The 15,957-nt window shown below is 46.7% G+C and overlaps 3 protein-coding genes across 4 annotated transcripts; 2 read left to right on the top strand and 1 right to left on the bottom strand.

Moving 5' to 3' along the window:
• The first annotated feature begins 8 nt into the window (after window positions 1–8).
• LOC128753965 (DDB1- and CUL4-associated factor 15-like) lies at window positions 9–5,416 on the top strand. The gene is made up of 13 exons (XM_053856219.1): window positions 9–139; window positions 486–583; window positions 1,143–1,281; window positions 1,523–1,629; window positions 1,700–1,842; window positions 1,918–2,076; window positions 2,998–3,489; window positions 3,565–3,653; window positions 3,752–3,874; window positions 4,039–4,121; window positions 4,190–4,294; window positions 4,696–4,811; window positions 5,094–5,416. Exons 1-13 carry the CDS (start codon window positions 44–46, stop codon window positions 5,147–5,149), a joined length of 1,806 nt encoding a protein of 601 aa, XP_053712194.1. The 5' UTR covers window positions 9–43; the 3' UTR covers window positions 5,150–5,416.
• A 504-nt stretch (window positions 5,417–5,920) lies between these two features.
• On the bottom strand, window positions 5,921–13,409 carry LOC128753963 (MHC class II regulatory factor RFX1-like). Of its 2 annotated transcripts, XM_053856215.1 has the most exons (17): window positions 13,305–13,409; window positions 12,105–12,455; window positions 10,783–10,853; window positions 10,233–10,315; window positions 9,881–10,160; window positions 9,638–9,819; window positions 9,440–9,559; window positions 9,259–9,380; window positions 8,384–8,502; window positions 8,067–8,170; window positions 7,833–7,984; window positions 7,624–7,721; window positions 7,320–7,469; window positions 7,042–7,253; window positions 6,785–6,938; window positions 6,492–6,537; window positions 5,921–6,434 (listed from the first exon to the last, which is right to left on the bottom strand). In XM_053856215.1, the coding sequence occupies exons 2-17, from the start codon at window positions 12,439–12,441 to the stop codon at window positions 6,259–6,261; spliced, it is 2,406 nt and encodes an 801-aa protein (XP_053712190.1). In that variant the 5' UTR covers window positions 12,442–12,455; window positions 13,305–13,409; the 3' UTR covers window positions 5,921–6,258. The 2 variants fall into 2 exon arrangements, with proteins under 2 accessions (XP_053712190.1, XP_053712191.1); XM_053856216.1 differs by lacking the exon at window positions 13,305–13,409 and having other exon boundaries at window positions 10,783–10,850; window positions 12,105–12,435.
• A 1,768-nt stretch (window positions 13,410–15,177) lies between these two features.
• LOC128753993 (relaxin-3-like) lies at window positions 15,178–15,933 on the top strand. The gene is made up of 2 exons (XM_053856265.1): window positions 15,178–15,376; window positions 15,593–15,933. Exons 1-2 carry the CDS (start codon window positions 15,202–15,204, stop codon window positions 15,853–15,855), a joined length of 438 nt encoding a protein of 145 aa, XP_053712240.1. The 5' UTR covers window positions 15,178–15,201; the 3' UTR covers window positions 15,856–15,933.
• The last annotated feature ends 24 nt before the right edge of the window (window positions 15,934–15,957 follow it).

The following is a 15,957-nucleotide window of genomic DNA, read 5'->3' as shown; positions in this document are numbered from 1 at the left end:
GCAGGCACGTGGGCGGGACCATTGGACAACAGTCGAGTGAGAGATGGCGCCGAGCTCGAAATCAGAGAAGGACGATGGCAAACACCAAAGTCAAAGAAAGCGCAAGGACCATGTTGTGAAACTTCTCGTACGGGGACAGGTACGCGTGCATTAGTGTCAGTAGACCGAGGAAAATAAAGGTAGTGCCCACAAACCCACCAGTTGCCTCATCATCTGTGTAGCGTCCAAAGCTAACTGGCTAACTAGCACGTTAACAGCTGAAAACTGTAAAGCAGTTAAAGTATTTCTAAATGTATGTCCCATTCCAAAAACAACCTTTGCTCTCAAGAGCTGTGGTTCTAGCGTTAGCTGCCGCTACACCTCCAAGTTCATTGCAGTTTGTGCACTGTGTAAAAATGCTAACTATCTTGAGTTAGCAAATACAATATTTTGCCGCTCCTAGCTACAACATGACTATTAACTCTCTCTCTCTCGGCTTTCAACAGCAGTCAGGACAGTTTTCCCAGCGACTGTTCAGGAAGCTGCCACCCCGAGTCTGTGTGCCACTGTATAGCATAGTTAGTAGAGAGTTCCTCAAAGCAGGGTGAGTTTTCAGTCATTGTTTGCAACATTATAGGGGACCCGGACACATGAAGGAATAAAGCCAGCCAAGGGTGTTTCAATGCTCTTTTCTTTTAGCTCATCCTCCACTTTGGTTGTGTACTCTGGGATTAAAAGAACAAGCATCTTTTACCATGTAGTCTGAGGAGGATTTTGAAGATGTGTAGTGTTAAGCCTGCGGATATAGGTGTGTAAACATTCCTCTTTGAAGGTGCAGAAGAAAACTTTCACCGTGTAGCGGTCCGACCATTTTATGTTAAAGATGATAGCGTTGAGGACTTTCATTTTCTTTGCGAGTTATTTATCTTGCTTGCGAGTTAGAGGAGTTAGTGAGATATAGAACAAAAAAAATGTCAAGCAAAATAAAGTGGAAATGAGGAAAACAATTTTCCTCACGGTTATGCTCCTCATTCTACTGTCACAAGACTTATTTTGGTGGAAACTCTTGTTTCTGAAATAATTTATGGCATTTGCTCCCCTGAAAAAGTGTAGCAGGTGAACAGTTTTATGACGACATGCTATTGCCTTCTCTCGGATTGCAGGCACATCTTTCTGGGCTTCACCAGATGTGGGCGATATGTTTTGTCCTACACCAGTTGCTGTGGGGAGGATGATGAATTCTCCTTCTTCACCTACCGTCTCTACTGGTGGGAGTTCAATGTGCACAGCAGGCTAAAGCAGGTAAGTTAAAAGTGTAATACCAAAGCTGTGTCCTCATGTTCATCCTTACGTTATTGTTTAATCGAATGAGAAGCAACACAACTTTGAGATTGGTTTGTGTAGACTATGTGGACAAAGACACTATCTTAGGGATGCTCCTCCCCTGGGTCTGTGGTCTGACATATCAGCTCTTTTCATATAACCTGTGGTTTTCTCAATAATATGCAACAAAGTTTAAACAGCCATGCATCCTCCACTACAGGTCCATCATGTGAGACTCTTTGCAGACGAGGAAATCTACAGTGACCTGTACTTGACTGTCTGCGAGTGGCCAAATGACCCCTCCAAAATTGTTATCTTTGGATTTAAGTAAGTCACTTTCCTCTCACCTCTTCCGCCCATTTCAATTCCTGAATCTGTCTATTGTTGGTTTTGACAGCATTCGGTCAACCTCTGTTCTGATGAACCTCATTATGAGCGATGAGAACAACAGAGACGTCTACATCACCGTCGCCGCCATGCCTCCGTCCAAACCATGTCCTGACTGCTGCCCGGTGCCCACACACTCCACCATACGTACAGGTACTCGCGCTCGGCCGCTGTACTTTCCCTCTGTGTTGTTTTCCGCCGTAACTCTGCAGCTTGTTCCTGCACTAGGTGGTGACTGTCTGGAGCACGGTTATGTGCTCAACAGCAGGTACCAAGTGGTGTATCCTTTCCCAACCTTCCAGCCAGCTTTCCAGCTAAAGAAGGACCAGGTCATCTTGCTGAACACCAGTTACTCTCTGGTGGCATGTGCCATCTCACTCTGCCCAGGTAACACTCAGCCCCTCTTAAATGTACGCTAGAATGAATGTATGATATTACAAAAAATTAAGGGTGGGATTCGATTAAAAAAAAAAAATCTAGTTAATTAGAGGATTTGTGATGAACCAATCTCAATTAACCGCAGTTTAATCGTATAAGAATATTTGCCACAAGAAGCCACATTTTTCAATATGAATGAATTTGGTATATTACTGAATCAAATGATGGACTCATACATACATTTAAACAACAAAATATTGTTTATTGTGCATCAGTTTGACAATAACACAATAAATTACCTTATTTAAACTAAAGCTCTTTTAATGTCTTGAAAATATTTGGATAAGAATTTCAAGTACATTCAGACTAGTGGGAACCCTGGCCATTGTGTAGATAAAAACATCCCTGAACAAAAGCAAACAGATGCTTTTGTTTGCTTTTGTTCAGGGATTCCTCCATGTTTGTTGTTGTTGTTATCATCCTAGCTGCCACGTGTCTTGTGCATCAGTGTGATCAGTGGACCAGGAACTCCTGCACTTACAAAGATTCCCTGTTGTCTGGAGAGCAAACAACAAAAAGTTGAAATAGTCTGATGTAGTATCATGAAATTCTTTAAGCCTTATTTGCAACCGAGCTAAAGATTCAGATCTGCGGGGGAGAGGTCTTGTCCACATGAAAATGACTGTTTCTCACAACAAGGCCACCCAGTGGCCACTGAGCTCCACCATATTGGTCATTTCTTAACAGTTTTTGGAACGGATTATAGATCTCACACACATTTGAGAAAGTCAATAATGGCCATCAATGTTGTGTAATTTAAACTATTGTTTGTTAATAATTAGTCAATGTGACAGCTGCTAGTGCCATGTGAAGGGGCTGATGTTCATGTGTAGACCGTCCAAGTTTCACTCCTCCTCCATACATTTTTAGGTCCACAGAGGCAGTCGTCTCAGATTCTCTACACAAAGAGACCTGCTCCATCCACCCAGCCCGGAGCATCTTCCTCGATACCTCGTGGATCTCCTGGTTCTCCGCCTGCGACCGCCAGGCCTCTGCAACCTTCTTCCTCTCCTGGTCCATCGACGGCAACCATGCGAGCGCGAGAGTTTGCAGCTGACCTCTTCAGAAGAGCCCAAGGAGGAGGAGCGAGAAGAGCTGACACTGGTGAAACCGAGGTTCTGCCAAAACCAGAGGAGGCACCTTTAAATACCGGGACCAGCGAAGAAGAACATAGAATCACTACAGATGAGGAGAGTCTCTCTGCTCCTCAAGCGTCATCATCATCCTCCTCGGCACCTGCAACACCTCCATCTCCCACGTCGCAAGACACTGACCCTTCTGAGCCTGGATATGTGAACTACTCGTGCCTGCACTTCCGCCACCCACACCCAGGGGCAGCAGAGCAGAATGAAGGAAGTGCAGGTAGAGAGGAAGACTGCACTGCCTTCCTCCCATATCATTTGACATGATGAAGACGGAGTCTGTTTCTGTCGCCAGGTCATGACGATAAATTCCAGCTGCCATTCACCGTCACAGATTTAAAGGGACGAAACCTACAGCTGGTTACAGGGCCTCACGCGGGACAGGTGCGTGAGTGTCGAGCGCCCCCAAATACAAGGAGGCCGATGTAAACAAGGAAAATTGATGTGTCTTCAGCTTGACATTATGTTGCTGTCTCCTCCAGAGTGTGTGTGTGGAGCAGCTGACTCTGGACTTTGAGTATCTTATCAACGAGGTGATCCGGAATGACGCGGTGTGGGCGCCACAGTTCTGCTCTTTCAGTGACTACGACGTTGTTATTCTTGAGGTAAACCTGCGTCTCACTTTTTTTTTTTTTTTTTTGCTGGTGGTAATGCATCACAAAGTGCATTATTAATTATTAGTATTTATTTGCCATATATTTAGAGGATTTTAACCCTTCCATGAGCAACTGCAACAAGAAAACCACCCTGAGATGTTGTTGTCCTGCAGGTTTGTCCAGACACGAACACTGTGATGATAAACATCGGCCTCCTGCTCCTGGCTTTCTCTTCGTCTGATGAAGAGCATTGCAGGTACCATCCCTCCTTCAGCTGTTTCTTCCCTCGCTCCCCTGTGGCCTCACCGACCTTCCTGCCCACAGGCCCAACACCTACCACTCACACCTGCAGGTCAGCTGGGACCTCAACACGGGCGTCTGCTGCACGGTGGGCGTTGGAGACCTGACTGAGGTCAAAGGTCAAACCAGGTGACAGTAAAACCTTCTTCAGTCTGTGCCAACCTTCAATATTTACTGGTGGACAAAATACTGCTCAAGCTCTGAGAGATTTTGTTGAACCAATCTCCTGGTACTGATGGATTCTCCACAGGTCTTGAGTCACAGTGACTGACTCAAGTCGCGATAGCTCTTTTTAAAAGGAAAGAATGTGTGTGAAGGTCAGCGTCAACAGTAAGCAACTATCTTTGTATTTAAGCCGCCTTTATCGCGGGGTTTTGGAGTGAGTGACCCTCTGCAACAGAGGACTGGAGAGGATGAGGAGCGAGCATCGACATGGAGAATGTTGTTGGTGCTGACTCAGCTCCCCGCCCGCTGTTGATTCCTCTTCTGGTGCGCTCATGTACTCAGCACCGTCTGCTTTTTGTCTGCAGTGGGGTGGTGTGGAGTTCGTACAGGAAGTCCTGCGTGAACACGGTGATGAAGCTGCTGATACCCGAGAGCAGCTCCAGATACATCAATCGCATGACCAACGAAGCTCTACACAAAGGTGAGGCCTGCCATTGGCTGTCGTTCATATCAGTTTGATTATCAGTGCAAAGGTTAGTCTGTAAAAGCAGAGAAGTGGAGGTTGGACCAGGTTGACATACACTCCCAAGCAGCACAGGAGAAACCTGTCAGTGGCGCAGATAGAAAGTGAAACCCAAGTTCTGCTAATGCTGAATAGAAAACATCAGCCAGTCTGGTATTTTAAGTGCAATTGTCAAGTGTTACCACTGTTAGAAACTTTTTCCACCAATAGCTGACCTGTTAATGGTGCGTCCTGCTGCAGGCTCGTCTCTTCAGGTGCTGGCAGACAGCGACCGCTGCACGTGGATCGTTTTATGATGACCAGTGACTGGAGCTGCCCCCATTCACGCAGTTGTGGAATGTAAAATTAAAGAGTTGTTGGGACTGAACTTATAGGTTTATTGAAATTTAATTTTTATATTTTTGTTTCTGTGTGTGTGTGTAAGGCTTTGTCAAAACAGTCGTGATGAAGCTTCATGAAGCTCTATGTTCCATCACTACAGAACAAAGTCACATTGTACATGCAACATTTTCATTTTGTTGTAGCTAAGGTTTAGTTGTCAAATGTCACTGAATAAAAATATGTCAAAGCATTGTGTTTGTGTTCAGTCACTGGCTTCCAGAATGAGCTCTTGTGCGCAGTAGTCATGTTGAACCATCTAAGAACCTGGTCAGATGCAAGAAGGAAAAGGTCTTGAAAGAAGTCACAGTCACTCTGAAGTCTGATTTGATCGAGGGTGTTTAAGATGGGAGCGAGGCAACAACCAGTCAGAAAAATAAATCCCTCGCGAGGTACTTCTGACCTCTTTGGAAGCCCAACAGATGGCGCTCAGAGTGAGTTAACAGTTCACAGTCCATCGATCAGAGTGTCTTCTGTGAGCAGAGTACCATCTCCTGGGCTCTGAAAGTAAGGGCACTGTGTCATGAAGCCTCTTCAGCCCATCATTTTACAGAGCAGCTGCCAACTGCTCTCTTGACTTCCTAAGAGTCAGACGCTACACCCACCTAGTGCATCACCATGGCAACCATGTTGAGTCCATGTCTGTTCAGCTGACTGCCTAAGAATGATTAGCAGACCAGAAGACTGAGCACCATGATAGAGCTTTAATTCATTGATCCACTGAACAGGGCAGACATCAAGCTGCTAAAAATCTCTGAGGCACATTCATATGGGGGAACACTGATGAGAAAATGTTTCAAAGATATCAATGCTGCTCCTCTGCATAGAGCGGACCTGGGTTTCCAGAGCAGCAACAATCTCTGCAGAAGTTAAGGCAGGAAGGAAATAAATATTGAGCAGCCAAGACTGAGTGGAAGGCACAGGAGAGGGGCGACAGACCTTCCACCTCCCTCCCCGACAGTCACTAGACTAACATGAAGAGCTCATGAGGGAAAATAAAGCGCATTTGTTGCTTGGCATGAATTTCTCAGGGGCTTGCATTGTGCGTTTCGGTCAGCGTGTGCAGGGTCAAGCTGGTCCTGGGCTGCTTCACTGGAGGCCCCTCCTTCTCTTCCTCCTCCAGTCTGCTCAGAGAACTGGACTGCATCACCAGGTCTGCCCCGTCATCTTCGCTCTCCTCATCCTCCTCCTCCTCTTCCTCATCTGAGGCACAACGCATTTGGTTACAGAGAAGAGAAGGTTGGACTTTCAGAAACTGACCTTTCTCCAGATCCCGGCTGGTACGGCTGCGTGCGGCGCTGGAGAACTGGAGACATGAGAGGGGACGGTCAGTGAAACAGCCTCACGTGAGCTCAACCTCAAAAGTAACCACCAGACAAGATGCCCACAGTTTGTGAAACATAAAAAGATACATCAAATCAGAGTTGGAATTTCCCACACTCCGGATGCATCATCATCAGCTGAGGTTACTGAGGTTGACCAGTCAAGTCACATCAGCGATAGAAGCAAACTAGTTCACACAAGACAAACGGTCACTGGCACTGTTAACTTACTTCTCCCATGACAGCAATCGGGGTCTCCCCCTTGGCCAGAGCGACGCGGTGCTCGATCAGGAAGTACATGTACTCGTCGTACAGCAGGCGGATCAGGTGGAAGGAACCGAAACTGGCAGCGCTGCGCAAGGTCAGGTCACGGATGACCATGGAGCTGAAGGACAGAGGGTTACTAAAACAACACGCCTCGCTCTGCTTGAGCCGTACACAAGGTCAGCCTCCAGATGATACCTTCACCTGGCTCCGTCAGATCTCACCTGTAGAAGGACCAGTTGAGCAGAAAGACCTTGGCAGCCTTGGGTAGAGCCGCAGGGTTGTTCTCGTAAGGTTTGAGGACCTGAGAGACGACCCCTTCCAACCAGGTGGCCCACTGCTCCAGAGAGTTCTGCTGCTGCAGGGTCACTTTGAAGTCTTGCTCCAGCTGCTGCACCACACGGTCCTCACACTGACACACCCAGGACGCCTGCTCCTGAGGGTGGGGCGGAGGGCAGACTCAGCTGCTAGTCTGAGAGATGCAGAGGAGAGTGGACCAAACCTGCACGTTGGTGAAGTCCACCCGGTTGAGGTCGGAGAGCATCTGATTTATCTGGGCTGAATTCTGCAGGACAGCTCGAGCCGCCTGAGCCAGATGGTTCAGGCTGGTGTAGCGCCGCAGCGTTTGGGAGAAGGCACAGACACACGCCACCTACAGGAGGAAATTGAACCGTGAAACTGAATTGGAAGCACATTTTCAGATGTTGGGTTTGGATCATAGTTTATTTTCTGCAGGTCCTGAGTCAGTGGCTCACTTCCCTCCAGGCGTTTAGTCCACACACAGAAAGAGTCAGAACCTCCGGTACCTTCAGGCGAACCATTTCCTCTGGGATGTTCATCATGGCGCCAGACAGCCAACTCTCCAGACTCTTGGCAAAGTTACGGACCGCCTGAGTTAAGGCACCTGAAGAGAACAGATCAGGTGATTCAGCATTTCCCACAAGATGCCGTCTCTTCCGCCTTGATCCTTGAGCTACTTTGTAACATGCAGCATGGCAGCACTGTTCCAACTCACTGGGAATGGGTCTGAGCACATCAGGGATGAGGATCTCCACCAGTGTCTGGTAGAGCAGGTTGTCACACTCCCTGGTCCAGCGCAGCACCGGCTCAAACTTGCACAGCAGCACCAGGTAGGACTTGGGCAGACGCTTCTCAGACTCGTTGTGGCTGCACAGTGTGAGGGGGCAGAAACATAAAGCAGTCAGGACCCGGCGCCGCTCCTCTTCTGCTTCTCTTCTCCGACACTCACAGGCTCAGCGAGTCTGTGTTTCCACTTTGGCTGAATCTCCAGAAGGACTTCCACAACGTCTCCACCAGAGTGAACTGCAGGTTGACCATCACGTCAAGAATGGCCTGTTGGGGTCACCAACAACAACAGAGGTGAGGTGCTCCAACACCTTCAGTCTCATTCAAGCTATCTGCCCATGAAAAGCATGATGTTGTAGCTCTGACTCCATGAAGTGCGGCATCCTACGGTGGAACTACACCACGGAGGATGGTTCTCCTGTGGAGGTGAGTTTCACCTGGCCAGTCAGTGGACAGCAGCTGGAGGAGGTGGCTACGTACCTCACAGTGTTCTCTGTAATAGGCCTGGAACGCCTTGAGATGCTCCAGAAGAATCCCATCAGGCAGCTTGTGATCGCGCAGGTCCATCTCTGGGAACTCTGGCAGCGGCCGAGTTGACTCTTTAGGCATCGGAAGGATGAGAGAAACAGGACACACACGGGTCAAATTTAAACAGACTTCTGCTTTGTATGTATAACAGCAATCACCGTAATTTCTGGAATACTGAGCAAACCAGAATATTCACCGCACCCACTAAATTTAAGAGGGAAAATGGATCTTGTTCATACATGAGCCGCAGGTGCAGTGGTGCTGTCTGCGCCGTAGAAAGGTCAGTGGTGCAACCCAATTAAAAGAGCTTTTAAAAACTAGTTTTGAAAACAGGCACCAGCATGGAGACTGACTCATGAAACAAACTGGGAAATGTTCTGAACAGGAATCATGAACTCCTCACATCTTTTATTTACATTAAAGCGCTGAAAATGCGCTGTTTTCGCCCACGTGCCTGAAGTTCCGACATCACAGCCGGTCTCTGCTGCTGCTTCTCGATTCCAGAGCTCCGGGAGATCGGCTCTGCTGCCGGAGCTGTGGACACGCGGAAAAAAAACAGCGCATTTTGCGCGCTTTATGGGTAAATAAAAACCCTCCAATATCATTGGTTTCAGCACCTCCGATTTCAGCCTTTAATATATTAGCCACGCCGTTATATAAGCCGCAGGGTAAATTACGGTAATATCTTTTTACATAACAAAAAATGGGCAAATGGTTACATTTAATATAAAAAATGCTCCAACCGAATCAATAGTACAGTATAGTACAGTATACGGTCAAATCTTTTGTTTGACGGAGGAAAATGGAGGTGAATTCAGGTTTCTTACGCATGAACTGCTGGTAGAGCTGAACCTGAGCAGAGATGTCCGTCAGTCCGGCGGCCTGCTGCTGAGCGGTGCCTCCAGTCATGCCGTTGCTCACCCCTTGCATCTTCTGAACCAACTTTTGCCTACAGTTTTTCAATGTTTATTAAGCGACACCACCACGCTCAGCACTACAGGCACTGACCTGCTCTTCTGAGATAAAGGCTGCTGCCTCATCGCCATGTGCTGCTGTTCATCCATCAGTCTCAGCAGAGGGGAGCCCGATTTGATCCGAAGACCATAGTAGTGGTATTTGGAGTTCCCTCTGAAACAAGGAAGGAGATGTTTTCCTGGGGGGCGATTGACTGAAGGTGTGAGGGGATCAAGGGTCGGGCGTGCAGACCTGGTCCCCAGCCTCCGAGTGCGAAGCCCCATGAAGACGGAGCGGATGAGTTTGCCGAAAGACGCAGCATTTACAGGCTCCAGCTTCTGCTCTTGGCAGTGCAGCAGGTAGTGGTAGTAGAGGGTGCAGCGGGGCAAGCTCACCCCCTCCGCCCCCTCGTAGTTCTCACACAGCCACTGCACCTGAGCAGGAACGAAACCTTCAAACATCACACCTTTGCTTGTCTTAGCCTACAGCACTCACCGTAGCAGGTGGGGCGCGGGAATTCGGATTGGAAAAACTCTGAACTCCTCCTCCTCCCCCTCCTCCTAACATGTACGACGACTGAATGGCATAGCCGGCTCCGCCTCCAGGAGCGCCCCCGCCATTGGACCCCGCTGCTGCCACTGACACTGGCTGTGAAGCCAAGGACCCACTGATGTCGGAGTTGGAGCTGGGTGTGGCATCATAGTAGCTGGCGGAGGACGTGGGTGTGGCCTGAGGGTACAGCAGGGGGTCGGAATATGGGAACTTGCTGGGTCGGCTGAGGAAAGTGAGAGAACAGCAGTTATGGCATCGGCGTCATGATGAACACAAACGTTCAGTCTCCACTCACACATTAGGCGGCGTATAAGACGAGCTGCCTCCTCCTCCTCCGTCCACAAACTGTACCTGACCGGAGTAAACCGACGCCTCGCCCTACGCACACACACACGGGATGAGAATATAAGGCACCAACATTGGCTGGAACACCATCCAGCAACTCCTACACCACTGTCATGTGATCATATGCTGCTGGTTTTGCCCTAAACAGGAAGTGGTCTGGAGAACGGTCCGAGACCATGTTCTGCCTGAGGAGAACACACTGAGGTCCAAGAACTCCATGAATCACCTCATGGAGATGTCATGTCATGTCAACATTTCAAACTTTCTGATTGACCAATGGAGTCACAGAAGTCCAGACTCAGCCTCATAATCCATCGCTGAGCGAGTATAAAGTTATCCTATCGCTGAGCTTCAACTAAAACCACCTTTTTTGGAAAGTAACACTGCAAACAAGTACACGGCGACAACTCATTGGCTGAGCCAAAGAAAGTCAATTGTGTTCAAGTGTGAGTGACAATGGCGCCACATGTGCGTGTCGACGTGCGACAGTCTTATCTTACCTGTGGGTTTGTCGGCACCGGTGCAGTCGGACTGGCATCTGACAAACTATCATTGGATTGAGCGGAACCTTCTGATGACAAACAACGACTTGAGTGAATAACCATCATAAGATTATTGGAAACAGATGAATAGAAAGCAAAACAACAGTTACTCACTACCCACTTCTTCAAGATCGTAATAGTAGCCAGCGCAAAACATCGTTCGACTTCCTACTCTCTGTTCATCTCTCATCCTTTTATGTTGCAAATGGCCTTGAACAGCTAATCTCACCAGATGGGTAGAGATCCATCTCTCTTGTAAACATGAGGATCAGATGAGGGCGACAGAGACACCAGGGGAGAGTGAAGCCAGCAAGCAGCTGAAAGGCAGTGAAGACTGTCTCCTTTAGAGTATTATTCTTGTTTCTTTTTATTTTTTTTAATGGTAATTATATGAATATTTAATCGCCAGTGACACACTCATGAATTGAACCAAGTGACTGAGGATCAAAACATCGTGCCAGTTGGAAGCTAAAGTACATTTAAATTGAATGACATTACATTTTAACAGTAAGTTTGGTGACATCACTGGTGAGGAAGTCAAAATCTGACAAGAAAATGTGTGAAGTTCTCAGCTTAAATGTTGTAAATGCTTGGACTGGCAACATTAATGAAGAAAATGATTAAGCGTGACTGTTAGAATTGCACCCAACAGCAAACTAACTTGTCTATTGTGAATAAAAAAGCATATGCCCCAACTAAGCAGAAGTCCTGGGCAAAGTTCAAGAAAATCTCACAATAGAAAATAGCTATGAAAAATGGAAACCACCTTAAATTTGGCGACGTTTGCCGCACAACTAATGAACTAGGCTTCACGAATTAAAAAGCTGTAAAGCTTTTCATTTGGACTCACAACACAAGCCCACAATTTCAAAACATAAAGCCAATTTTGCAATAAGCCTCGACTCAAGCAGCACGACAGCTGTTATCTTTCTGAACTGACGCAAGCCCTGCTCCTCTGAACAGCCGTGTCCAGGAGACTGACCAGAAATGCTCACTAGAATAAATGCCGTTTCTTTCATTTCTTATTAAAATGACCAAGTGGCCACTCTCAAAAAGCAGACGCCCCTCGGCCTTTACATCTCTCATCCTGGTGTCACCTGACACCAGGCAGCAAAAACACCCACTAATAGACTGCCCAAAAATAACCTCATAGACAGCCGTGCTGGACTCAATACTGCCCCATATCCCCGCAATAAAAGCATGTCATGAAATGACAGATTATTATTTCATTTCACGCTCCATTGCGTGCGGTTTAAAAAGGCATCACTACGTTCTCTCACCTTTCACTGTCACTATGATGTACTGAGGAGAGATGTTCTGGCCACTATTTGTCTGGACAGGAGAGTGTTGAATTTGGGGTGCCACGAACTGCCGGGTGGCAGTGGCCAGAACCCCCGGATTCTGGCTATGAGTTGCAGTCAGAGGCCGGGAACAAAGAGCATCCTCTCCCGACTTCAGAGCAGGCGACGGATGGGTCGCTGATCCAGAAGTTAACAGCATCTCGGTCAGTAAGTGTCCAGTCTTCACAGGGGAGGGTGTGGTGACGGAAGGCGTTGCTATGGTTATGCTGCTTGACTGCTGTGGCTGAAGGTCTTCTGAATATCCAGAAGTTGCCATGGTGACCACTAATTCTGTAAAAAAAAAAAAAAAAAGAGGAGGCGGTATAGGCTGATCGTAAATCATAGTATGCAGCACAAAATCCAACTCTTATTCGAATCATATTCCAGTGAGTGTGACATAGAGACACAGGAGGAAGTCAAAGAGGTCTTTTCCTGTTTGTGTCAAAAGCTGAGGTCAAGCCAGAGAAGCGCAATCAGCAAGTTGATCACTATTAAATGTAACAACAACAGGACACCACCCGCCGCGTATATGAATCGTTGGCGGAGGACTTTAAACCATCCGCCTCCACGATGAGCCACTCCTGCTCAGTAAACATGCCCAGATGATCCGGGCTTAGGTGTCAGACCCGAAAAAACTTTTTCTCTCACACAAGTCATCATGACACGAGCCGACAAACCGCGTCGAACGTTTGTCAACTGGCTGAGTGGAGGCGATACAAACTCGTGTTCCAGGGGAGTTTGCTGCGCGCGAGCGATAGCTTCCTCCGCTAGCGCCACGCGTTTAGTTGCGAGGACTTTAAAAGCTACTCGTTTGCGGTTGACAGCCGAGCGCAAAAGTGTCACGCTGTACTTTTGGAAGAAGTCCATGTTTTGATTAACGCGTTCGCGGCGGCAGTTCCTTCAACACACCCGCCATCTTGTGCGCTTATCACAAATCTGACATCGCCATAACAACGGTGTGTCTTCGGAAAGAAGCTAGCAACCGCGTCCATCAGCGCCACGCTTCAACACTTTCACTTCAGACGGCTGTGGAAAACAAGCCGGAGGAAAAAATGCATCTGCCAATGTCAATAGCTAACTTTTCACCTGTCTTCTGAATATCCCCAAATTGTCGCCTGTGGTCGAATATTTTTTTCCCACCTTTAATTTGAGTTGTTGAGTGGTGTTGCTTGGTTCTTGTCGCCAGGACTACCGCGACTATGGCGCCTCGCCTTCACCGGGGCAACTGTTGCTACCCTCTTGTCTTCACCCCGCCCAAAGCTTCGCGCTCATTGGATAGCGTCAGGGGTGACCGTGGCGACACCGCAGAGGGTCGCCGTTGATTGGCCACTCATCTCCGTCCATCACACATATCCGGCAGGCCGTCAAACAAGTTCTAGCACTTACTCTCTTAAGTTATGATCAAACAGAAATGAAAAAAAAAAACCCAAAAAACAAGGAAATCGGAACACACTAGTCAGAGAGGATAAATGTAAAATATTATTCAAGAAAATCCTATACTTTCAATGACACTCAAGTCAATGTTTTGCAGGGATTTAACTTGATAATGGACACGTGACAGTTTTTATTCCACACAGCAGCAAACTCTCACTTGTTTATTGCCAATAAAAAAGTCGATCTTTATATCCATATTAATGTAGACAATGGGTTGTCAGGCAACATTCACCACACAACAAGTAAACAACTTAAAAAAGCGGTGAAGCTTTTCATTTGGACTGCAAGTCTGTTAATAACATGAGGCCTAAGAAGGCTCGATTTGATCCTCTTGCATATTCCCATTTATGTAAAACATGTTTTTTGCCATAACATATAGTGGATACTGTACATGGGCATCCCAGGAGATGTAATAATTGTGTGTGCTCATTTGGTTTGTTTACTTCCAATAACCCATAATTTAAATAGTGATTGTAGAGGTCTTTGCTATCTGAGCTGTATTTTTTATTTTGCTTACACTATACATTTAAAAAAGCGAGAAAAATGGTTTGAGAAAATTTTAATCTCTCAATGCTCTATCTTCTTAAAATAATCCTCTTCTCAGTGCTGACACTCATGGTTATTCTATTTCATAGTGTGCAGCGAATGTGGCAGCATAAATTATGTCATCATTGGGTCAATATGTTGCAGGTGATAGGTGTTAGTTGTTTTAGATAAAAGTGTCTGTTCATGCAATGATTGATTCCAAGCAAGATCAGTGTCATTGCTTGAGCTATTTCTGACCATGAAGTATATATTTTCATTAACAAATAAACATCTATTCCATTGCAGCGCATTCCTAGAAAGGCAACTACTCTTGTTCTACATGTTCTGACAATCCAGACTCACCAATTAATCCTCAAATAGTTTTGAAATGTCCAAGGAATTCCACAGAAAACCAATGTGACGCATGTTTGAGGGCAATGCCATCCTTCCTGTTGTACTACAAAATGAAATCCCTTATCAAGGTCCTTTATGGTTTCACTTTCACATAAATGTAAGTCATAGAGAAACTGCAATTCCTGATAAATAAATATTTGTAATGCAAAAGAGGAGTTGGACTTCAGAGAGAGGAACACAGTATGGCATTCCTAAAGCTCCATACGAAGATCCATACGAAGCACAACATTATAACAGCCTGTCTGTCACCTAATGTGACTCACACCCATATTAATAAGTGACCTCTGGAACTTGTGCATATGTTTATGTGGGAAGAGGGTGAGTGGCTTCAACCCGCCTGAGGTGAGATGATACTCATCTCCATTCAATTCCCCATTCTGATACGGTGCAACCCACCACACAAACCCATGAGACGATGACCGGAAAGGCCAACAAAAGGTCGCATGTGATTAGATTGTCTTGGACTGACGCAACTTGTAGCATCATCTTCTTCTTAATCAAAACTTCCCATTTCACTGTTTGTGCATTGTTGTCTCTAAAGGTCTCGGCTGTTATCTTCTCGAGCCTCTCTCTGACTTTGGTATAAAAGCTACATTCATCCAGAAAGGATCAGGCAAAACACACGGCAGAGACGCAACGCAGAACCATTTCTGAACCTTCCACCATGTGGAAAGCTACTATACTGACCATCTGTCTCTTGGTTGCACTGGTAGACAGAGCACGGCCCAATGAAGTAGATCAATCTTTCTATGGGGTGAAGCTGTGTGGGAGAGAGTTCATACGGGCCGTCATCTTCACATGTGGAGGTTCTCGCTGGAGGAGAAGTGTTGGAGAGTCAGGTAAGGGCGACCGACTTTTATAGCACCAGAAAGTTAAAATATAATAAACCTTTCTTTGTACTCTTTTGTAATTGCTGCTTTCCGGTTATTGTATACTGAAATATTAACACTAAGTTTGTTCATGTAGCGTCCGTCATTGACAAATGGATATACATGAATATAAAACTTTGACGCTCAGGTGAAGAATGTAAAAATAACTTGTGTTCTGCTCAACAGCAACCGCGGAGGAGAGATCTGACCCCTGGAGTTCAGATTCAACCGCTCAACTGACCAGCGAGAGGGATACTGCACAGTCACAAGTGTGGAAAGAACAAACACTCAATGCTGGGTTTTCTCGCTCGGCCCGCTCTCCGGTCTTAGAGGAAGTTTTGGAAGCTCTCCGAAGTGCCGACAGGAAAGGTCGTGATGTGGTGGTGGGCCTGTCCAACGCCTGTTGCAAGTGGGGCTGCAGCAAGAGTGAAATCAGCTCCCTGTGCTAAACATCAGATGAGAAAAACTTGAACACTTGTCTGCAAAAGTATCTTCAGTTATATGATTTTGGTGTTCACTAAAATGTGTGTGTGCTTATTAAACATTTGTGT

Source organism: Synchiropus splendidus, chromosome 2, assembly GCF_027744825.2.
Source record: "Synchiropus splendidus isolate RoL2022-P1 chromosome 2, RoL_Sspl_1.0, whole genome shotgun sequence".
In the NCBI taxonomy this organism is placed as follows: domain Eukaryota; kingdom Metazoa; phylum Chordata; class Actinopteri; order Syngnathiformes; family Callionymidae; genus Synchiropus; species Synchiropus splendidus.
Note: the sequence above shows the minus strand (reverse complement) of the source record. Positions and strands in the feature narration are given on the sequence as shown.

Bases quoted from the DNA above. Each gene is read 5' to 3' on its own strand.
- LOC128753965 (XM_053856219.1), top strand. From the start codon at position 44: ATGGCGCCGAGCTCGAAATCAGAGAAGGACGATGGCAAACACCAAAGT. The intron at 584-1,142 runs GTGAGTTTTCAG...CTCGGATTGCAG, and splicing joins AGAGAGTTCCTCAAAGCAGG to GCACATCTTTCTGGGCTTCA. The intron at 4,295-4,695 runs GTGACAGTAAAA...TTTTGTCTGCAG, and splicing joins GAGGTCAAAGGTCAAACCAG to TGGGGTGGTGTGGAGTTCGT.
- LOC128753963 (XM_053856215.1), bottom strand. From the start codon at position 12,441: ATGGCAACTTCTGGATATTCAGAAGACCTTCAGCCACAGCAGTCAAGC. The intron at 9,381-9,439 runs GTCAGTGCCTGT...GAAAAACTGTAG, and splicing joins CCTTTATCTCAGAAGAGCAG to GCAAAAGTTGGTTCAGAAGA. The intron at 7,722-7,832 runs GTGAGTTGGAAC...TGTTCTCTTCAG, and splicing joins TGTGCTCAGACCCATTCCCA to GTGCCTTAACTCAGGCGGTC.
- LOC128753993 (XM_053856265.1), top strand. From the start codon at position 15,202: ATGTGGAAAGCTACTATACTGACCATCTGTCTCTTGGTTGCACTGGTA. The intron at 15,377-15,592 runs GTAAGGGCGACC...TCTGCTCAACAG, and splicing joins GAGAAGTGTTGGAGAGTCAG to CAACCGCGGAGGAGAGATCT.